Genomic DNA, 23,394 nt, shown 5'->3' with positions numbered 1-23,394 from the left:
TTTTTTTTGTGTATTGAAGACTGCATGTGTGATATTCTGCAGTTATATTGTTTGGTCTGAGAATTAAAGAGCTTAAAATTAAAACCTCAACCACAGATTAGATTCTTTAATAAGTATAATGCCCTACAGGTCAGAAAAAAAAACTTTGATGTGCTATAAAATGATAGATTCACTGATGGGTGAATGTTTTTATATATCTTTTACATAGCACTGCTCTGCTTCAAAGTCTCTTAAGGTAAATAACCGGCTTCTCTGTGATTATTCTTCATCGGTGGGGATCCAGAAGTATTCAACCAGCTTCCGACTTCTCCTCAAAGGGTTGGGGTCAGGAGCGTCTCCTCCCATTGGTGACAGTTCACTGAAGTGAGCTGGTCCAGAGTCTCTTCCCCTGGGGGCAGCAACCCTGAGCATAGTTCTGAATGGGAACAGTCACACATTCACTTGTACAGTATTTGCTTGATTGAGCTTTCATTAGAGTAAACATGGCAAATGGAGCGAAGCTGATTCTGCAGTGTGTGCATACCTTCCTGTTCTTCTGTCTGAATCTTCACTGCCAGCTTCAGTTGCTGAAATGTACACGGGCTCTCCTTCCTAAGAGGTGAAAGATGAACATGCTTGGTCATTTGTTACATTTTAAGGGCAAGTCCACTGAGATTTCTGAAAAATAAAGGTCATTCAGACAGGTCATGAGCAGGGGTTGTTCACAGCACAAATATAGCATTTTTATTTACCATCACGTCTCCTGAACTTCACATATCACTGCTGTCAGAACAAAACCTCTTAAAATGGTAACTTTACAGGAGAAGGAGAAAATATGCTTTAGTTTTAATGTAAGTCAGTGGAAGCAGACTTGCTTCCATGTCATTTTGAGTAGTTTCTTTAGGTCCATTCTTTGGGAAATTAATACACAGTGTAGAGGGCAACAGGCATTTTCAAACTCAAAAACTGAAAAGCCCCAAAAATGGAGGTGCAATGTTTTGTTCCGATAGCAATATAATGTTAATAATGGTAAAACCGCTACCATTTTTGGGGGAAAAAAAAACATTTGCAGCCAAAATCTTCTCAAAGCAGAAACGATGTCGGGTATCTGCCAGTGCATTTGTAGCCATTCAATGTAATAACTTTCTGTGAAGGAGCTTTTAGAAGCATTTCATATTTCAGAGGTCTGGTTCCTATCACTACCGTTGTTTTCTAAATAGGACCATTTCACATCAAACCATTCTGAATGATTTTGTGTACATCTTAAAGGGCCCATGTCTCACCTTTTTCTATTTTTTTCCATGAAGATCAACTTTCGTGTGTGGTTTCATGTACCAAAAATGATCATATTTGATTTTTGCATTACCATTTTCCAATCTCTCTTTATCCTTTAGAATTAGATTGAGAATTTGTAGTTTTGTTTATGTGCCTTAATATGTAAATGAGCTCTGCTCTGGTTGGCTGCCTTGTATTGTGTCTTAGTGAAAAATACAGTCCTTAGACTTTCAGTATGAATGGGAGGTTAAGCTGCTATAGGCTGAATAGGTGGATATCTGTGAATAATGATGGTTCCTGGACATCACTTAAAAACAATGAGCCATATATGCTTAGCAATGTTTATGTATTAATATAAACTCTTTCTATATATATATATAGAGAGAGAGAGAGAGAGAGAGAGAGAGAGAGAGAGAGAGAGATCCATTAACCATTAAGCAGAAATGCTGATGGAATTCCCCTTTGTTCTTTTACAAAGTGACAATAACTACCAACCGTACCGTGAAGTTCCTTGGAGTTCCATCATGGTTCTTCAGGATCTTAACCCTCTGATCACTTTCAGTCATACACAAGAAGTAGTTTTTTATGTTGGCTTGACACTGAGTGAAAAACAGAATTTTGATTGCACACGCAGCTGATCAATTACGTTCATCTATTAAAATATACCAAGGACCAATATCATCTCACCCAAGCTGTACAGTAGACTCATCAGCACTTTTGTGATCATTTACAGAGCATCAAATCAGTACTAATCAAGTTTAATTTTCCTTTCAGTCTATGATCAAGGTTGTTGCAGTGAGTCTTACTGCTTTGTTCTGCCTCTGAGATTTGAGATCCTCCTGGGCTCTGAAGATATCTGCTAGGGCTTGGTGTTTCTCCCTCCAGCTGAGACACTCGCTGATGCGCTCCTCCTTCTCTCTCTCTGCCAACCTGCGCTCCTGCTCGGCCTGCTCCTGTGCCTTACTGGCTCTCTCGCTCTGGTCCTCAGCCACTGCAGCCCTGCGCCTCCAGCTCACCTCCCTGCAGACGTGGAGCTGCAGCTGTTAGTACAAACCCACAACATGATCACGGGATATATTACTTTAATGAACAGTGCTTTCACTTTTCTTTGATTTTCGCGTTCTCTTCCGTCAGCTCCTTCAGCCTGTGCCTTAGTGTGTTTCTCTCTTCCTCTAAACCCTTGTTCTCCTCCAGCAGAAACTGCTTCTCTCCGGAGATCCTCTCCAGCTTCAGCTTGGTCTCAAAGTAATTCTTCTCAGTCTGGGCCAATAGCAGCTGCACATTGGTGTGCTGTAGAAAGACAGCTGAGAATCAGTTTAAAGGATGCTGAAGGTCATGTGCAATGTTGCCTTTTTGCCTAGTGTGGGGTTGACGTCTCAAACTAGAACCATTATCATATGCGTTGGTATTTTGTTTTGGCTTAGAATTTCAGGGCTCTGTCACTACAGCTGAAAATGAGCCAGTTGACCAGTACTGGCAACATTTGGCTATTTTTGTTAATTCCTGTGCATTTAACAGCAGTACAGATGTGATTTAGGACGTTATATGGAAATTTAACCACCTTTTTAAAGTGTCTAAGTAATAACAGTTTAAGTAATTACAGTTTAAGCTGTAAACAGTCATTCAAGCCTGGGTTCCCCGAAACATCTCAACATAAAGACAACTGTTAAATGGTAGAACGACCATCTCACTAAACACTCACTCAAAAAAGTTTCTTTTGGGAAATTTGGCCTAGCATGGTTTGATGTGAAATACATTTAATGTAGGACTCATTTACAGTGGTGGTGATAGGACCCAAGGGTACAATATCTACAACACACATATATCCATTTTATTTACTGTCCAAAATATCCAGTGAACCTATGTGTGTTTTACATATGTTGATAATGGTAAAATAGTAGTGAATCTGGAAAAATATTTCCCAAAAATATTGGCTGTAAATGGTATGTTTAAGGTCAAAACTGTCATAAAACAATATCTGTCATCAGGCAGTGTATTCATAACCGTTCATAACCATGTTACAAGTTTCCATAAGAGAGCTTCTAGAGGCATTCAATATGTCAGACGTCTGGTTACTTTGACCACCACTGTGAATAATTCTAACTCTGAGTTTCTCTAGAATGAAGCATTTCACACCAAACCACTCTGAATGACTTTGTTTTACATCTTATTAATAGAACAATACAGAATCTTTGAAAAATATACGAGGATGAAGTCATTTTCACGCTACGGGTTATTTGCCAAGGTTTTGCCAGTGAGGGTTTATATACCTCTTTACTGAGGTGCTGCAGGTCTTCACCGAGTCGAGATTTCTCAGCCAGTGCCACCTCTCTTTCTTGCCTACTCTCCAATGCCCGAGCCTCTGCCAGTGTCCGGCTCTTTTCTGCCTCTCCTCGTGACATGTCGGCCTCCTCTGCTGCCCTGGAGCACAGAGATGCCCTCTGCTGGCTCAGGTGCAGTTTCTGTTTCAGCTAATAACACCAGAAGGCAGTGAATTAATCAGTCTGTAGCAGAGGGCAGTGGTTCAGGTGCTGGAGGGTCACAGTCCAGTTCAGTGATTTCCCTTCTCAAATGCTCCAACTAAGCATGCTCATTAACCGATGAGCTGAACTAGGTATGTTTGGGAGGCCATAAAATCACCACACTGTGCTGGACACCGGCCTTACAGGGTGACGACCTTGGATTGACAGTAGGGGAGAGTGATGGCAGAAACTAAAACGTAACACTTTATGTAGATGAACAGATGCTAACAGACAGTAAGTGTGACGTGTTTTCACAGCAACTTCATCTGCACATTTTGGCAGACTTGACCATCTGTTTTCATTCCATGAAAGTAAGTTTTTCAGCAAGTATTTTTCAAGTAATGAGTTGCATAGAAGTCAAAGAATTCATACCTCTATTGGTTAATCGGCCACTTGTTGTCATAGGATCATTTTGAAGCATGTGAACAGGCCACAATGAGAGCTGCTGAGGCTGAAGCAGCAGGGTTAGCTGTACCAGCACTGCATCTAAGCCTCCCAGAGTAAACACTGAGATGTCCATATTCACTTATACAAAGAAAAAACAGTGAAGGTTTTGGAAGCTTTTATGCACAGATCCATCAAAAATTCCATAGGGCTCCTGAGTGATGCAACATCTAAGCATTAGCCTTATCATCAAGTAGATCTCAAGTTTGATCCCTGGTGGTGCTACAGCGATCTTTAGCTGGGGAGCACAGTTGGCCTTGCTCTCGCTGGTCTAACAGGATGGCTCCCTCTCTCCTCAGCACAATGCTAGCCGGCAATTTATCATGGGCTGTAAGTTAGGGAACCAGCCTTGTAACTAGAAGGTTGCCTGTTTCATCCCCTGAGCTGACAGTAGGTGACTGAAGTGCCCTTAAGCAGTACAACTAACCCCCAACTGATCACTGTGTGCTCACTGCCCTCTAGTGTGTGTTCACTGCATGGATGGGTAAAATGCGGTGTGAGTGAAAGTGCTTAAAAGTTTTGTTAAGTTTCCTCTTAGGGTTGTGATATGATGTTGAGTACCTCTTTAACCTGGGCCTGCAGCTCCTGGTTGAGGTTCCTAAGGTTCCTCATGGTCAGCTCACTCTCCGTTCTCATCATGATTCTCTCCATGTGTATCTCATTGGATAGATATTTGTTCTCCTTCTTTAGGTCCTCGCATTCCTAATGACAGGAAATTAGTGACACAGGACACACCATGTCATGGAATTCAGTTCAGAGCACAAACACATAAGAGGTTCTTGGCTCTTTAGTTTTTTACCGTTTGCACTGTTCAGATATAGAGATTTAATGTTATCACCTTATGCTGTTTGTGCTGGTGACTAATCATTAAAGGTAGCTATAACAAACACGAAAAGCCAAGAAAATAATTGAAAGCAGTTTATCGGAGCAGTTTGTTTTGGATGTAAAAATTCAGTGTAGCATTAGAATAATCACTAATAAATTTTAAAGGAGACAAAAGGTTGTCCTGTGAGATGGTTAGAATAATAAAGGTCATTTCCTAAAGGGACAGGAGGAAATTGAGTGGAGTGCTTGCTCAGCTTCTGACTTGGGAGAAATCTTGTATGAAGTGGTTTTTAATGGTCAGCAAAGAAACCAATTTTAAAGAGGAAGCTTTGAAAAAGGCCCGGAAGCATTATGCAGCAACCAGAAGAAGTGTTTTTGTCAATTTTTGCTTCATGAAGATGCCAGTATACCAAAAGAAGAGCCTTCAACTCTGTCTGTGTTTTGATTACAGAGTAAATGATCTGATGACATAGATGGAACGGGAAAGGTAAGAAATGTAAAAGATTTTGAGTCGTCATGCTGTACCTTTAGAAAAATGACAATCAAAACAATAATTTTATCACAATAGCAAGCCAAAACACACTGGGGATACACTGATGTCAGAATGTATGGGCTGATTCTGCCAATGCACAAGCATTTATAAAATGTACAGACCCTTGCAAAAAATGGGACAAGCACAAAATACTAATAGTTTTTACTTATGATTTTGGCCTGATCAGAGTCCAGAATTAAACCTCACTTTAAACACAATCTAGCTTGTTTAAATCCATCAGTGCTGAGTTGAATAATATAGGCTCTTCTTTCTATAAAAGGCTGTCTGCAAGTTTACCCAGACTTGAACATTTAAAGAAATCAAAGATAAAAGTTTCCCACATTAAGTTACTTTATGTATTTGGTTCAATTCTTGCTAATTTACTCACTATATTGCACCTGATAAAAAGCAGTTTCCAAGTTCCAGATTAAGCCTAAACCTAGACTATTTGAATTTCTAGAGGTTAAACTCCATCTGCTTTCCAGTTTAAGCTTAGACTCAATCCATATTAAGCCTAATTACATAACTCTGATTTAAAGCTTTGCATTGACTTCTCTAGGCTCTAGCTCTCACCTTCCTTTTGCGCACCAGCTCGCCTTGCAGGTGATTGATCTGGATGAAGGTACTGCTGCCGCTGAAGGCGCTAACTGGCCTGACCACTCGCACAGGCCTGCGGGGTGGATGTGACCGCTTGGAACCTTCCTTCATCTCTTCCATGCTGTCCTTCCCAAACCGACTGCCCATGTTGTTGCTACTGACCGAGTAGGACTTGTACATGCTGTTGTCCAGAGACGGAGGCTTGGACAGAGACAGGGCTTGGAGGTCCCCATGAGATGTGGCCCTCAGGGTCATTCTGCTGCCTGGTGCTGTCTATATAGACCAATTTTAAGGTTTTCAGATTGAGCTTAAAGCAGCATGAACAGGCTGCTGATGCTGAGCCAAAGTTCAGGTATTACCCGCATCCGTGTGCAGTTCAGCCTACAAAGACCCGTACTTTGGTCATCCAAGTTAATTATTCATGTAGCCATCTGATACCTTCTCAGCGCGAGTAGAAACTCTATGCTCAAAGAGGCTGAAACAAAGCTGATTTCTGCCACATCTAATTACACCCACTGGCCTCAATATGTTCCAGCAATATACTGGAGCTGATAAATTATCTCACTATATTGTTATTTACAGTTGTAATATGCTATTGTAAAGGCTGAGTATTTGAGTCAGTCTTTCAGAAAGTCTTTTGACTAAGAAGAGGAATCTTCATTGAAATCACAAATGCTGGTGGTTTCTCAAAATAACTACTAAGTGACTACTGGTGCAGTGGTGGACGTGTCTGATTAGCTGTCACAGTCTGTCTGAATGCGCTGGATACTTTAAAAACGCAGTGCTCATGTGCTCATGACTGATTCTCCTTCCTCTGTAGAGTAGGCTCAGAAACTCAAACCCTTCCATTTCCGATCTATTATTCAAACAGAGCAAGTAGAATGAGTTCCACTGGCCCAGTAAAGTTTTTTTGTGGCGTGGTTGCTGAGCTAGTAATGTTGGCCTTTTCTTTTTGTCCACGGTGTCCATCATTTGAATAGTCAGATGTTAATCATCTAGATGATGTCAATGTTTATCATTCTAAAAGAGAAAATGCCACTCAAACAGCAGCATACTTTCACTGTGGGATCTATACCTCATACCTCCTTTTAGTTATATCTTCATTAGGGGCAGTGCAAAACTCATAGTCACCACAGGCGTGGGTCAGAAAACAGACAGGCAACTTCACAGGCACATTCATATAGCCTATAGCAAAAAGTAAAGTAAGGGAAAAACAAAGAAGTCATGGCTCAGACCTCAGTAAGAACAACAGTGACTTCGCCAGGTAAACAACAGCTTATATGAAGTTGTAATTGAGTAACTGAACTCAGTTTACTACAGATGTGTGTAATAAAGGGTTGGAGCCAGTGAGGAGCAGGAACTGGAAACACTGCAATGTTTTAAAAGGGAATTCCTTAGACTTTTCATCATTTCTCCTCAATTAAATTGTTAAGATTAACAAAGTAATTCAGAGTGGTTTGATGTGAAATGCTCTGTTCTAGAGAAACGTCAAGATTGATCGCTGTGGAGGTGATAGGAACCGGATATCTGAAGTGTTTAACCCCTTTAAATGGCCAGGGCCCACCAGCCAGCCCAAAGTTTTATTATACGTTTCTATAACCTAAAGACAGCTCTGCTAGTCTGTGCTGTGGTTGTTGTAGTTACTCAAAAATAAACCTTAAAATGTAATAAGCCTGGAATTTTAAGGGGCTAATGCCCTTAAAAGCTCCCTCACATAAGGCTATAAATAATAAACATTATGGGGTTAAAATCATATTTCCTGATGATGATGATGATGATGATGATGAGATATTGTTTTATGATAGTTTTGAGAGGCTTTTGGCCCGTAACATATTTTTTAAAGTCATGACAGAGAGTATATCCTGGGCATTCAAATATAAGGTTCAGGTTTAGATTTAGTACTATTTTCCCATCATCAACGTTACACATTAAAAACATACAAAGTTTCACTCTTGGTTTTGGAACAAACATGAAATGGCTGTATTGCCTTATAGCCATTGCAACCTCTGATTCCTATCAGTGTCACTGATAAGAAAAATGAGTCTGTACGTTTCTCTACAATGTGCCATTTCACATCAAACCACTCTGAATGACTTACATCTGTTATGTGTTTACATGTTTACATCTTTTGTTTCAGGAGAGAAAAAAAGTCTTAATTTACTGAGGTCTTTGGTTCAGTGCAATAACCAAGATCTTATGATCCCGAGTGCACCCCATGCACAGTTTGCCCTCAAATGAATAAAAAATTGCAATGTAAACCACTTGTCTGCTTGTTACTGCTATGTCTCAACCAGGCTAATGGCCAAAGTATAGTAAGCTGGTGTAGACACTTGTGGGTCGTGGGTGTAAAACTGCATAATCGGCAATATTTTACATTAGATTCAAATTTATTGCCATTATGAAGACCACAGGTAATGAAATGCAGTGGCCAATGAAATGCAATATAAGATAACCGGTGGTCTGGGCCCCATTACTTACTCTTTAAAGGGCCAAACTGGCATTTTAACCCTTAGAACCCTGGAATTTATGGGGGTCACTGACAATATAGCACTTTTTCCATAAATGCTTTTTAAGCAGGAACAGCAAACATAGATTAATCTGTAGATAGAAACTGTGTTGTATTATTGTGTTTTAGACTGTTTTGCCTTATTTAATGTTTTATATTTCTGATACAAGATAATCTTTTATTTGATATTTGCAGTTGTGTTATCTGTGTTATTAGTTGAGTTTGATGTGAGAATGTACAAGTCAAATAAAAATGTAAAAGTCATCTTTAAAAACGCTGACTAAGACACATTGGGGTTACATTCTGCATACATCAGCACATCATCAGTGATATCACTGTACATACATTTTCATCTGCATTTAGAAACATGCATTCAGTCAAAGAAAGGGTGGCTGAAGAGGTGCACTGTACACTCTGACCTACACGTCTGGAATTTGCTGTGGTTGGAAATTCTTGGAAAATCTGCACACCTTTTTAAAGAAGTCGCTGTATTGTGCACTGAGTTCTATAGATTTTCATCTTTTGCCCTTTGCTCTGCCCTCGTGCCCTCACAGAGAAGGTCTCCTAACAGATCATCCTCAACCTCCTGTTTTCCATTTCCCTCTGCAGCCAGCAAAGAACGTTGACTGCGCACAAAAACTCAGTGTGGACACAATGAAGCTTACAGTGGGTTCTACCTTGGGTTCTCTTCTCTGTTTGGTTCTTTGCACAGTCAGTCTAGATCACAGCCAGATCCAAGGTAAGGCATGACAGTATTGTTGCTTTAAAAAAAAAAAAACCTAACGAAAAACATGCATCTCCAAAATCTTACTTTATAGAAGACGTTCATGAGAGACTCTGTTCTATTGGTTCATTCATCATGACATTTTTGTTTAAATTAAATTGAAAAATAAAAAGAGAAACAATGGAGATGAAGGGCTTTTGTTGTTGTTTGTATTTCATTTTTATCAAGTTGTAATGAGAACATTTTTGTCTTAATTGATTTGGTTCATGCCAGAGCAAAGCATTAAATATCATTATTGTATGCTTTATTTTTTAATTCTTCATACAGTTTATCCAGAAACAGGTGGAGTCTCTGGGGTTTTTATGGCAATGCTAAAGAACAAAAAGTACAGCTTCAATGCCACTGCAGCCGCAGAGGTGTGCACATCTCTCGGCGTTAGAATAGCTACCAGAGCTGAAGTGGAAATGGCACAAAGCAAGGGCTTACAGACATGCAGGTACAGTAAAGCATGATAACGCATGAAAATGGCATAGAAAGATTGAACACCTAAAGAGAACAGAGCTTATGCTTCCAGTAAAAGCATGCATGGAAAGCTAAATGTGGAATATTGGGATGCATACTGTAAGTCTATGTAAAGCAGATTTGATTTGTATGCTTCACATTTTAAATACCTGCATACGCCATAAAGGTCAGTATAGATTAATTTAATAATATAATATATACATGTTTATATATATATATATATATATATATATATATATATATATATATATATATATATATATATGAAATGTTCTTGAAATGCAGGTTTGGTTGGGTTAAGGAGCAAATTGCTGTAGTTCCTCGAATTGAGGGAAATGAGAAGTGCGGTCAAAAAAAAGTTGGAGTCATTCCTTGGGCTGTTTCTACGAGCACAGTGTTTGAAGTGTATTGCTTCAGTGCAACAGGTATATTATTATTATTATTATTATTGTTGTTGTTGTTGTTGTTGTTGTTGTATCTAGCAGTATCTGAGCTCAGGACCGACTTTTTCTCTAACCTACTGGTAGCTAGCAAAGAAACTTTCCCTAGATAGACAAAGCACTTCTTGTAAGTCGCTCTAGATAAGAGCGTCTGCTAAATGCTGTAAACGTAAATGTAAAATGTAAATGTTGTTATTTGGTTATTTTTAAGAATTTACACAAACTGAATGAAACATATGAAATATTTGATAAAAAGATATTAAACATGATTTTTGATAAACTGAACAGTGTTTTTTTTTAAAGCTATGATAATATTCCTTAAATATTTTAAAGGGTAAATGTCATTTGCACAATTATCAACTTATACCAGAAGTACTTAGTCAGCCAAATAATTTTTTGTGTCCAAAACATGACTTGGCTGACTGACTTCTGTTCCTTCTTTAGTTTAGCGCTGGAGTTATGAGGCTAGCATTGCTAAACAACACTAGAAGTCAATAGTCACCAAAAACTTTTCCAAAAATACAAACTTCTCTCAGCTCCCTCAAACAACATCCAGCTCTTTATAAAGGTTATACAGAATTGTTGATGTGGTTTAGGACACCGTATGAATTACTATGAAGTATAAAAATGAACAAAACTTCCTAGGTAAACACAAAATAGTGTGCAGCCATTTCTAAATGACTTTGATGAATCTGGTTGCACTTTGGCTGGGTGGAGAGATTGGAGGATGTATTTATAGAAACAGTTTGGGTGACTATTGATTTCTAGTGTTTGTTAGACATGTTAGTCTTGTAGCTCCAGTGCTAAACTAAAGAAGCAAAATGGGGATACCCAACATGTCTTGGTTGATTGACTACATCTAGGTTAATCAGAAAACTGTGCAAATTTGATTTTTGGATGAACTCTTCCTTTAAGTTTGCAATACAAACACTCTATTTTCTAATGTGATATATATGCTAATGTTCCCTGCAGGTCAAAGCGAAGCAACGACACTCACTACTCCAAGAATAACAACGCCAGTTGGCAGCAGTCTTCAACCTAAAGCAACCTCCTCATTGCTCATTCAGTCTACTCTATTTAACAAAAACCTCCTCTCTCCCTCCACATCCCTTTCCTCTAGTTTCAGCACCTCTGCATCCTCCGCATTCGTTCACTCCACCGTCAGCACTGCAGCTATTAGAAGCCCCCATTCAGCCTCACCCTCTATTGCTCTGCAGCCACTCTCCACCTCTTCTACCTCCTCCTCCTCCTCCTCCTCCTCCTCTTCTGCTGCGACCTTCTCCTCTACCATTCCTTTCACACATCCATTCACCTACTCTTCCTCTCTAAACACCCCTACATCTAATCAGACAGAACAGCCCACACATCCACCACCCAGAGCATCCTTTGGAGGTTGAGTTCAATAACAATTCAGCTCATACTCTATTCATATGTATTGAGTTTAAGCTTAAAGGGCCCACATCTTACATTTTGTTTGTATTATACTTTTGCCCAAGGTCCACTTATGAAATTTGTGTGTTTTTTATGTACTGAAAATAGTCATAATTCATTTTTACATGACTATTTTCCAAACTCTTTTTATCCCTTAGAATTAAACAAGCTGTTTTTTGTTAAGAATGACCTATGTTCTGACTGACTGCTCTGTGTTGTATCTCATTCCAAATGACTTATTTGTTCCTGCAGAAGTTCCTATGGCATGTGTCATCATTGCTGCTATGCTCGTCTTCATGGCAGCGGCAGGTGCTATTTGGTACTTTAAGATGTAAGTACAGATATGCAACATGATGTCATAACTGTTGCTGAGCACCCTGTGATAAAACAACAGAAACTGATCAACATAGTGACAGTCTACACTTTGATGCCTGATGTTCACTGTGTCTTCTGTCTTTCAGTAAACAAGCTCACCGTCTCCCACAGTGGGTCAGACTCCGACACAAAGACGCTGTAGAGATGTGGAGTTCCAGCAAAAAGAAAGTGAAGAACAGCTCTCCCGAAGAAATAACTCTGCAGCTAGAAGACGACACAGAATCTCCTTAAGACCAGAGTCCATCTGTCGTCAGTTAACATAAAAGCTTTTAGGGACTGTAAAGACTGTAAATAGGTTGTTCATTGTTTGTTTAGTGCCATTGTGCCATTGTATGTAGAGGAGGTCTACATTTTATATATATATATATATATATATATATATATATATATACACACACACACACACACACACACACACATATATACATATGCATACACACACACTAAATTTCCAAAAGCATTCGCTTGTCACACACATATGAAATTGAGTGACATCCCATTCTTAATCCATAGGGTTTAATATGAAGTCAGTCCACCCTTTTCAGGTGTAACAGCTACAACTCTTCTGGGAAGGCTTTCCACAAGGTTTAGGAATGTGTTTATGGGAATTTTTGACCGTTCTTCCAGATCGCATTTGTGAGGTCAGACACTGATGTTGAACGAGAAGGCCTGGCTCACAGTCTCCACTCTAATTCATCCCAAAGGTGTTCTATTGGGTTGAGGTCAAGACTCTGTGCAGGCCAGTCAAGCTCTTCCACACCAAACTCGCTCATCCACGTCTTTATGGACCTGCTTTGAGCACTGGTGCGCAGTCATGTTGGAACAGGAATGGGCCGTCCCCAAACTGTTCCCACAAAGTTTGGAGCATGAAATTGTCCAAAATCTCTTGGTGCTGAAGCTTTAAGAGTTCCTTTCACTGGAACTAAGGGGCCGAGCCCAATTCCTGAAAAACAACCCAACACCATGATCCCCCCTCCACCAAACTTTAAACTAAGCACAATGCAGTCAGACAAGTACTGTTCTCCTGACAACCACCAAACCCAGACTCCTCCATTGGATTGCCAGATGGAGAAGCGTGATTGGTCCCTCCAGAGAACACGTCTCCACTGCTCGAGAGTCCAGTGGTGGCGCTTTACTCCACTGCATTCGATGCTTTGCATTACACTTGATGATGTAAGGTTTGGATGCAGCTGCTCGGCCATGGAAACCCATTCCATGAAGCGCTCTACGCACTGTTCTTAGGCTGATCTGAAGGCCACATGAAGTTTGGAGGTCTGTAGTGATTGGCTCTGCAGAAAGATGGTGACCTCTGCGCACTATGCCCCTCAGCATCCGCTGACCCCGCTCTGTCATTTTACATGGCTGAGTTGCTGTCGTTCCCAATCGCTTCCACTTTGTTATAATCCCACTGACAGTTGACTGTGGAATATTTAGTAGTGAGGAAATTTCACGACTGGACTTGCTGCACAGGTGGCGTCCGATCACGGTACCACGCTGGAATTCTCTGAGCTCCTGAGAGCGACCCATTCTTTCACTAATGTCTGTAGAAGCAGTCTGCAGGCCTAGGGGCTCGGCTTTATACACCTGTGGCCATGGAAGTGACTGGAACACCTGAATTCAATGATTTGCATGGGTGAATGAATAACTTTGGAAATATAGTGTATATATAAACACAATCATTGTGTCTTTAAGATTAGGTAATAGTAGCTCTGAACATTTTTGTTGCCTTTTTGTAAAACGTGTCTAGAAATAAAAGTAGTAAAAGCTTCAATTTGGTCAGCTTTGTTATTTCTCACAAAATGTTACATTTGTGTGGTTTAGGCTACAAATGCTCAATTTGTACACATTTATAACAAAATTCTGAACAGGTTTAATAGACATGCAGTAATGATGGAAATATGAACCACCCCTTCAGTTTCACATGTACAGTGCAGTCTTATTAAAGACGCTATTAATAATAGATACTGTTTTCAGTGTGGTGGATATCCTACTGTAACTCAAGCTTGTTCTCCTTTTTATGTTAGTAGTATTATTCAAATGTACATACAAATAAGACATACAGTACTTGTTGAACATCAGCTAAGCTTCAGAGAGATACAAGTGACCAATCAGAATGACAGGATGCAAACTAATGACCACAGATGGTTGTAGTAGAGAAGTATAGAAGTAAAAATATAAAACAATATAAATATATGAAAAGTCGTAGCAGTAATAATTGGTTGACTCAATACTTATGATAATCATTTATTATTATTACATATTACAGTAAATCATGATATAAACACTGAGTCTACTTTTGTAGATGAACAATTTCACTATTCTGAAAGTAAATAATAACATTTATATTCTCATTAATAACATTCCTGTTAGTAAACTTTTTATTAACATGCTTATTGCAAACATGGGCATTCATATTAAAGATCAGTGGTGGACAGTAACTGAGTAAATGTAATTAGTTTCTGTACTTAAGTATTTTTTTTGTGTATCTGTACTTAAGTTTCTCCGTTCTGGGCGACTTTTTCCTTTCACTCCACTACATTTCAGAGTCTAATATCCGACTTTTTCCTCCTACATTTTCAGAAATCTGTCGTACCTTTTGGTTTATGTGTGTATAAAAACGTAACGTCAAAACAAAAGAAGCGCAAAGCCAGAGCACCAATCAGGGCCCAGCGGTCACTTTGTTCTGAGCTGGTTTTGACCAGTAGGTCATACCGACCCAGTGCAGCACACGGTTCAACGTCAGCACAGCAGTGTAAAAATCTGGGAGCACATGCGTCACCTAAATGATGAACTAACCTAACTTTGTGTAAATAGACCACAATATAGAAATATGACCACATATGCAGTCGTGACTGACGCGTTTCTTTTTTTCTGAATTCATACAAACACCATTTCATTTTATAGTATATTAGTTTGGGCTGGTTTATGTTTATGAACAGAGGCCTACAGATCAACACAGTAAAGGAGCTCATCTGTGATCCTGAGTTTAAAGCCAGTTTTTATTCAGCTTATAACTAATTTATAAAGTAATCTTAACCTGAAACTTTGCTTATGTGTAAAAAGTGATTTCAGAGCCACTCGGTTCTCCCTGATGGAAACTGTTTACCTTCAGTGTTTTGTGCTTATGATCATTTTAATAGACGTCAGCGTCACTAATTAATGACGTTCTATTAAAAAGACTGGTTTACCAAGAGAGACGCTGGAGGACTTTCACCTGAAATGAGTTCATGAAGCCAGTCTGGTTATAAAAATGATAACAGGACATCAGAGCCAGAATTACTCTTTTAGTACTTTTACTTTATAGTTAAGTACATTTGAAGGTAAATACTTTAGTACTTTTATTCAAGTTGAGGTCTAAAGGGAGGAACTTCTACTTTTACTGGAGTGATATTTTACCTTGGGGGTCTCTACTTCAACTACAGAAGGATATATTTTCAACATCAACTAAACACAAGAAAATAGTTCAAATAAAATAAAATAATAAACTACAACCACAACACTTTCATTCTTTTAACAAACGTAAACCCTTCATATCCCTGGCAGTAGCTTTTTTATTGCGAAGGCATTCAATAATCACATATTCAACGCCGAGGAGAGGCTTAGATTGACCAAAGTCTGCGCTGTGTGCGCACTATTTCCCAAAAAGATCAGTCGATCCAAAACCAAATTAAGATACGCTACAAGTTAAAACCAACAGTCGCGTTGTTTAATCTTCACAACTTTCTTAATCTTTATATTAATACTCGAGAATGAACTGGGCTGGGCTGTCTGCGTCATCACTGAGCGTCAGTGTTTGATGATTAAGTAGCTCGTTGGCTAAGCTAACAGCTCACAGCGCCGACTCTCATCTGCTGTGTTTTCCTGGATTAATCGTATGGCAGCAGGTCTGTCATCCTGCACTTTCTTTCTGATAATCCCTGCATGTTATTCATGAAGCTGCAGTCTGTAATGACTATTATTTCACGTCTGTTTACAGCAGTTTATCCTCCTGTTTTGCTAACTGCTGTCCTGTTTGTGTCCAGCCAGTGCGGGTTATTAAATCATTTGTTTTCGCTTTTAGTTTCGCGTCTTATCATTTGGTTCATAATTTCGCTCGGCGGTGTGTCTCGGTGGTCCTCGGGTGAAGTTAGTGTCCATTTCGAGGCCGTCGCTGGTCTGAATGATGTTAGTGTTAAACTGGGCAGTTAGTTAGCGTTAGCTAGGCTGGCTAACTGACAGTAGATCAGATTAACTGGTTAACTTACTGTAACTAGGAGGTAAAAACATTACAGGGCTCTGTAAAACGCTTAACGTACCAAAACAACAACAACAACCTATGAACGCCTGACCTCTCTCACTCGCTAACCTACCCGTCGTAAGTTACGCTCTACTGCCGAAAGCATCGATGAACCTGTGCTCCAAATAGAAGCCGTCATTGTATGGATCATAAAATAGTATGGATTATAAAATAGTATGGATTCTATAGCTTTTGCTTTTTTCCGGATCAGCTTCGTCGTCAGGGTTCATCCTTTCAGCAGTAGAGAAAACTCATGCCCAATCTGATGTGAGAGGGGTTTGGAGCCACCTTAAGCTTTTTTAAACGTTAAGTATAACTATCCCAACGTTAGTCTTCCTCATTACGCAGTTCTCCTGTTGCTGATGCTCATCTTACTGTATTATTACTGTTCATAGAGCAGTGCACCAGGTGTGGGCCAGTGGGGGTCTGTTGTGGCCAAATGACCCAGTATTATATAACCACGGTGAAATCCCAGCTGACGCTTTTGTTCTAAGACAAAGACTCTATTTTCAAAATATCACATTTGCATGAACTGTTTTCCAGATATAAACGTCATTTCAAGCTGAGCTTGAGAAAACGTTTCCAAGTTTGGCAGTTTAGACAGTTTGGACAGTTTTGACGTAAGCCCTTTCATCAGTTTTTTTTTTTTCTCCTTCTGTTTTTTCTTTTCACCCCCACAGGGCCTTGGGTGCTGAATGAGGTCTAGTGTTCTCTTGGTGTGGGCCTCCACGTGGAGCTGAGATGGGCCAGCAGATCTCTGGCCAGGCAGTCATCAGCAAACTGCCTGAGAAGCTAGTGAAGCATGCTGGGCTAGTGAGGGACAGCGGCTACCTCACCTACGAGGAGTTCCTGGGCCGAGTAGCAGAACTTAATGAGGTGTAAGCGGCAATTCCTGAGAACGTTTTTGAATAAACTCACTAAATCTCAGATTAAGTGATCTGACACTCCCCTAACTCAGTCTCAGATTAAGTGAGAGTGGCTCAAGTCATCTCAGGTTAAGTGAATTAAGTTCTGGATTTGTGTTTTTGGCTACACATAAGCTGTAAAGCTCAGAATACTCGTCAATTAGTTTTGTTCTCGTTTTTTAAACTTTGTTTTCAGCTGTGCCATTAGCATGTGCCGTTTGCTTGCTGAAAATGCTGTGCTGCATGAGTCATGTGCCCATGGCTATTTTTTGTCAAGCATGTTAATTAAATGCGATTTGAAAAGGTGTGGATGAACGTACCTGCCGAAACAGCTGTAGAGATATTCCTCATTTTTCTTTTTTTAGTATGATGAATTGAGTAAAATAATGTAACTCAGAGAATTGTGTGTTTGAAATGACTACATGTAGTTGGAGGACTATATTCAGTTCGTAGAACTGGGCTTAAAATATAAACATAATGAATGTACAGTAAACATGATCCCTTTTTCCAGCAGATGCAAAGACTGTCAGCATTTATTTTAGTGCTGCAATACGTTTTTTTTTTCATGAAGTAATTTGAAAAGTAATGGATATTACTCAAAAGTTAAATCACATAACTCTGATTTTACACCTGCCAGAACTGCAAAGCTGGCAGCTGGCCAACAGAAGCATCTCCTTTTTGAAGTTCAGCCTGGATCTGATGCATCTGCTCTGTGGAAAGTGGCTGTGAGGATAGTATGCACTAAGGTGATGTTACTCCAGAGTTTTATGTGCAGTATTTAGTTTTTCAACATTTTATTATGCATTTCGTGTTTAAATGCTACACAGGCCTACTGTAAAATGTAAAGGGACAGTTCAGTTGATTTTGTTTTTCCAGGTTTCTGCATCTTTAAATGGTTAAGGTGTAATAAGTCACTCAAAGTGGTTTGATATGAAATTCTAGAGAAACTTACCAATCAGAATTACTCACAGTAGGGGTCATAGAAACCGCATGCCTGAAACATTTAATACATATAAAATCTACTTCCTAGGAAAAATCTTCATTACTATTTCGTGCATTACGCTGCCTGGTACATGAGACTTTGTTCAATGAGAGTTCCAAGATAAGTTTAAGTGATAATTTTTAATCCCACAAACGAGGAAATTCCACCTCCACATTTAACCCATTCGTAAGTGAAACACCACATTAGCGCACACACACACTAGGGGGCAGTGAGCACACTTGCCCAGAGCGGTGGGCAGCCCTATCCACGGCACCCAGGGAGCGGTTAGGGGTTAGGTGTCTTGCTCAAGGACACCTCAGTCATGGACTGTCAGCCCTGGGGATCGAACCGGCAACCTTCCGGTCACAGGGCCAGTTCCCTAACCTCCAGCCCACGACTGCCCCAACACACAGTTTTGTCTTAAAAATTGTAATGCATTTATGGCACAGAAGTACATGCACAATGTTGTAGGGAACTTTTTTTTCTTTCAGATTTATCACTATTTTACCACTATGAACATATAAAACTCACAAGACATGTGTAGGGTCACTGATGTTTTGCATAGTAAATAAAATATCTATATATATGTTGCTGACATCATGAGCCCTGGTTCAAATCGCCGCCACTGTAAAGAAATCTGAGTTGGTAACGATGAACGGTTTTACATCAAACCAGTCAGACTGAGAGAGGTCTTTCTTTCTAATCATATTGTCTTGTGTGTGTGCCGTTGAAACTGAGTTTTACTGTCATCAGTGTGTTCCTTTGCTGTAGATTTATGGGCATGTTGTCTGTGACTGAACAGCGTCTGTTTCATTTCAGATTAATAAAGAGGATGGTATGGTGGAGGCCTCCCGTATTATGAACCTATACCAGTTTATCCAGCTTTACAGAGACATCACTAGCCAAGCAGCTGAAGTGCTGGCAGCAGAGGGTGCCGCTGAGTGCTCCTCTGGACAGCTTTCCTCTGCACAGTCCTGCCAGGCTAGCATGTGGATGGGCAGGTAATGCAAAAAAAACAGCAAACTAACATGATATAAAAGAAAGAAGTAGAGGTTGCATGATGTCACGCCTACTGATATCAATATTGAAACGATATCTTTAACAGATGTGTTATCATTAAAAACGGTTAATCTTTAAATTAATCTGTTTTTAATAGAAGCATTTCATTTAAAAGAATGGCTTGGGCAAAAAATGTTGTTTTCCTGGTATACACTAGGTACTGTATGTTCTCAGGTGTTTTCTCCAGGTCTTTATGAAAGTGGAAATCCACCGATTTTTCAAAGTTTCTGCATAATTGAATGGCTAAGAATGGTGTGTTCCAAAATGCTCTGTTCTAGATAAATTTATAGACATTATTCTCCACAGCAGTAGTGATATAAACTTTTTATTTATAAACTTTCGTTGGGAGTGACAAGGCTGGACAAGATTAGAAATGAGCAGATCAGAGGGACGGTGAAGGTGGAGCAGTTTGGAGATAAAGCCAGAGAGGCCAGGTTGAGATGGTTTGGACATGTGTTGAGGAGGAATAGTGGATATATTGGACAAAGAATGTTGGGGATGGAGCTGCTGGGTAGAAGGAGAAGAGGTAGACCTCAGAGAAGGTTTATGGATGTAGTGAAGGTGGACATGGAGATGGTTGGTGTGAAAGTAGAGGAGGCAGTGGATGGGGCAAGATGGAGGCAGATGATCCGCTGTGGCGACCCCTAAAGGGAGCAGCCGAAAGAAGAAGAAGAAGAAGAAGAGTGACATAAACTGAATTTAATGTCTGTAAAACCTACATCACAGAATGTTATTACATGCAATGGTGGGGGATTATATTGTCTGATGGCTGACATGTGGTTTTGTGTTAGTTTTGCAATAACATGTTTGCCTTAGATGTAAAATTTAAAACCCATAAATGGTGCAGAGATACATGCAAGGCATTCTGGGGTGAAACAGTCAAGAAAAGTTGTTTTTTCAGGTTTACCACTGTCTTACTATTATCAACATTACATTTACTCATTTACATTTAAATACTCAGAAAATATGTGTAGTTTTGCTGGTGGTTTTAAATAGTAAATGCGTCTGCATGGTAGACATTGCTTTGTGGTTCTTATTATCACCGCTGTAAAGAATTCATGTCACACCATTCTGAATGACTTTGTTTATCTCAGTGACTGAATTATGCAGAACATTTAAAAAACCGTTGGAAATTCCCTTTGAGGCCGCTCAGATTTATCAGTGTGATTTAGGACAGGGTTTCTCAGCCACTGGACCACAAAGTGCCCTCTGGTGGTCCTCAGGTCTATACTGAAGAGGAGCAAGTGGTCTGCAGAGGACATTTAGTGGCATTTTGTAGAAAAACAATCAATAAATTATTGCCCTAAGAACAAGAATGTAATAGAAAACGGTTTCCCTTGCATTGCAGAAACACACTGCTTAATTTGCAACCTTGCCGACTAGTTTCTAAACAATGTTAAATATAAAACTGATGAAAAGATATCTACAGATTAAATTTGTTTTATATGTGGATGCTTGTTGCTTATTGCAGAATTACAGTGAACTTTACCGTGTACCCAAAATGCAGTGGAAAGAAAAAGTAACCAGTTTCGTGGTTAGTTTGGTGTCCTGTCAAATTCCACCTCTCCTTCATGTGTCTATATGGTGTAGTTATGTGGACACTGCAGGATATCGTCGCCGTCCAAAGAAAAACAAATATGTCCAAAATAGGAACTTTACAGGAGAAGTTAATATAAAGTGATTTCAGAACATTTCTATTGGTCCATTCATCATGAAATTTTCATACAACATAAAATACAGCTAGTGTGTTGAAATTATGTAGAAAAAAAATCTAATTTGACAAAAATGGAGACACTTGGTTTTCTTTAGACAGTATGTTCTGTTTCTGTTTACATTTTATAAATAACTGTAATTCCTAAATTGTTAACAGAAGTTTAAATTATATTATATAATTAATTATTTAGTTATTAATTTGTATTAGTTATTAAATGTTGTGTGTGTGTGTATGTATGTATGTGTATATATATATATATATATATATATATATATATATATATATATATATATATATATATATATATTTTTTTTTTTTTTTTTTTTTTTTTTTTTTGAAACAACAGAATTATGTAACGCAAGTTAGTGTCCATATGGTGGCGTTATGTTCATATTTATAGCACACAGTAAGTCATACTGTGTTCTAAACCTAATCAACAAGTAAATACATCCTTAATAAGGACATGCATGTGATTCAAACGGATTGCGAGAGGTTTTGGAGTGTACAGTATTTACAGAAAAGATTTAGGTGACTAATGACTTCTGTTCATTAACAATGTTGTATTGGATTCGTTTATTTCTTCTTTCTGATATGTGAATCAGCCATTTCTGCTGATGTGGGCATCAGTACTGATATATCATCTGTAGCCTGTAGTGATCATGTGTGCTGTAATAGATCTTGCTGATACGGCTGTGTGTTCCAGGGTGAAGCAGCTGACTGACGAAGAAGAATGCTGTATCTGTATGGATGGAAAAGCAGACCTTATTCTGCCGTGTGCACACAGCTTCTGTCAGAAATGTATTGACAAGTGGTTCGTATCTACAGTCAGTCAGCGTTAATGTTTTACCTGGAAGTATCACTTTCAAACTGTTGCTCATGCTTCTCCTGCTGTCCGTTTATTGCAGGAGTGGTCAAAGTCGAAACTGTCCCATCTGTCGTATTCAAGTGACTGCTGCCAATGAATCATGGGTAATGTCTGATGCCCCCACAGAGGAGGACATTGCCAGCTACATTCTCAATCTTGCTGATGAGGCTGGCCACCCCCACAGACCTTAAACTGAAGCACTGTCACTTTCACACCTGCTTGGTCTCATTGTTAGACTGATTTATCGACTGTAAAGAAAAACTGTTTTAAAAGGTGAAGATCTTTGAAATGGTATAATTTTTTTTTCTTTGGCATTCATTAGCGGCAACAATGGCTCATTGTTGTCATTTAGGATTTTCTAATTTGCTCCGCCTACCTGAGTTCTCAAACTGTGAAAAGGCATTACAGAGCATTTAGCTATAGAGCACTTTGTTTCAACATATGATTGACCACCTGCTGTTTTCATTTTTCTTCTTAATTCAACACATTGTTACATTTAATCTTCCTATGGCTGTATACATGAATGAGGGATGGAGAAACACAAGTTCTAGCTATGTTCTTTATTTAAAGTGCTGTGAGAATAAGACTCAGCATGGTTTTGCATGTAATGGAAAAAAATCAAGCCTTCATTTTACTCCTCATAAGAGCTGAAATTAGTGGAGACCACCATCATTCACTGTCAGTGTGGGTGTGTAAAACATACAAAGAACTTCTGCAGTTTCTAAATACTTTAATGTCTCTCTAACACAGTTAATTTATTCATAAGTGCTTAAACACGACGCATTTCTAATGTGTCCTGACATTAATGCTGAGGTGCAGCCGTTTTCGTTTTGTTTTGGGGCCTGTTATGAGATTTTATAATGTTGCTCAAATTATAATTAGATCTTTCTAAGGGGCCAATATTTTTCAATTAACTTGACCATTTAGCGATTAAAGGAAACATTTTGTTAAGAACAAAAGATTAACAGATTTGTATATGAAATCAAAATTGACTACTGAGTAAACATTTAGAATTCTTTGCACAGCAGATTTTTGGGGATTTTACTTGGTTTACATACTGTTACTCACACTTGCAGTGGTAGCTTTTTTTAATGTTCTCTTAACTTTGCAGTGAATTATTAACAAAAAGCAGATTGGACATGATTTTTTTTTTTTTTGGTTATGTAAGTGTGGCCTGTGAAATAACACTTAGCTTTGATGAGAATAAACACAGAAGATGTATATTTTTCTTGACATCCTGTCATAATCTGCTCTTAATCCTGAACTTTTTAAATGTGTGAGCACTTGCAACTCTCAGTATAGCTTTGATGTTGTAAACCTACCCTTTCCATCAGGTTTCACTGTTAAGATGGATGAATAAAGATACCATTTATATAGATCTGAGTGTAATTTGTTTTTATACAACTTTTTTCCTGTAGGTT

The 23,394-nt window shown here is 39.0% G+C and overlaps 3 protein-coding genes across 4 annotated transcripts; 2 read left to right on the top strand and 1 right to left on the bottom strand.

The window, feature by feature from the left end:
* Positions 1–4: 4 nt before the first annotated feature.
* On the bottom strand, positions 5–3,737 carry LOC108423412 (golgin subfamily A member 6-like protein 2). The gene is made up of 6 exons (XM_017690710.2): positions 3,525–3,737; positions 2,357–2,544; positions 2,061–2,274; positions 1,755–1,853; positions 524–591; positions 5–415 (listed from the first exon to the last, which is right to left on the bottom strand). The coding sequence occupies exons 1-6, from the start codon at positions 3,654–3,656 to the stop codon at positions 259–261; spliced, it is 858 nt and encodes a 285-aa protein (XP_017546199.1). The 5' UTR covers positions 3,657–3,737; the 3' UTR covers positions 5–258.
* Positions 3,738–9,296: 5,559 nt separating this feature from the next.
* Positions 9,297–12,831, top strand: lyve1b (lymphatic vessel endothelial hyaluronic receptor 1b). Its single transcript, XM_017695476.2, has 6 exons — positions 9,297–9,419; positions 9,732–9,900; positions 10,212–10,351; positions 11,339–11,758; positions 12,050–12,128; positions 12,259–12,831. The coding sequence occupies exons 1-6, from the start codon at positions 9,335–9,337 to the stop codon at positions 12,401–12,403; spliced, it is 1,038 nt and encodes a 345-aa protein (XP_017550965.1). The 5' UTR covers positions 9,297–9,334; the 3' UTR covers positions 12,404–12,831.
* A 3,109-nt stretch (positions 12,832–15,940) lies between these two features.
* Positions 15,941–23,351, top strand: rnf141 (ring finger protein 141). 2 transcript variants are annotated; one of them, XM_017690728.2, is made up of 6 exons: positions 15,941–16,056; positions 17,129–17,326; positions 17,991–18,099; positions 19,155–19,336; positions 21,812–21,919; positions 22,014–23,351. In XM_017690728.2, exons 2-6 carry the CDS (start codon positions 17,190–17,192, stop codon positions 22,162–22,164), a joined length of 687 nt encoding a protein of 228 aa, XP_017546217.1. In that variant the 5' UTR covers positions 15,941–16,056; positions 17,129–17,189; the 3' UTR covers positions 22,165–23,351. The 2 variants fall into 2 exon arrangements, with proteins under 2 accessions (XP_017546217.1, XP_017546225.1); XM_017690736.2 differs by lacking the exon at positions 15,941–16,056 and having other exon boundaries at positions 17,189–17,324.
* The last annotated feature ends 43 nt before the right edge of the window (positions 23,352–23,394 follow it).

Source organism: Pygocentrus nattereri, chromosome 7 (genome assembly GCF_015220715.1).
Source record: "Pygocentrus nattereri isolate fPygNat1 chromosome 7, fPygNat1.pri, whole genome shotgun sequence".
Classification (NCBI taxonomy): Eukaryota; Metazoa; Chordata; class Actinopteri; order Characiformes; family Serrasalmidae; genus Pygocentrus; species Pygocentrus nattereri.
Note: the sequence above shows the minus strand (reverse complement) of the source record. Positions and strands in the feature narration are given on the sequence as shown.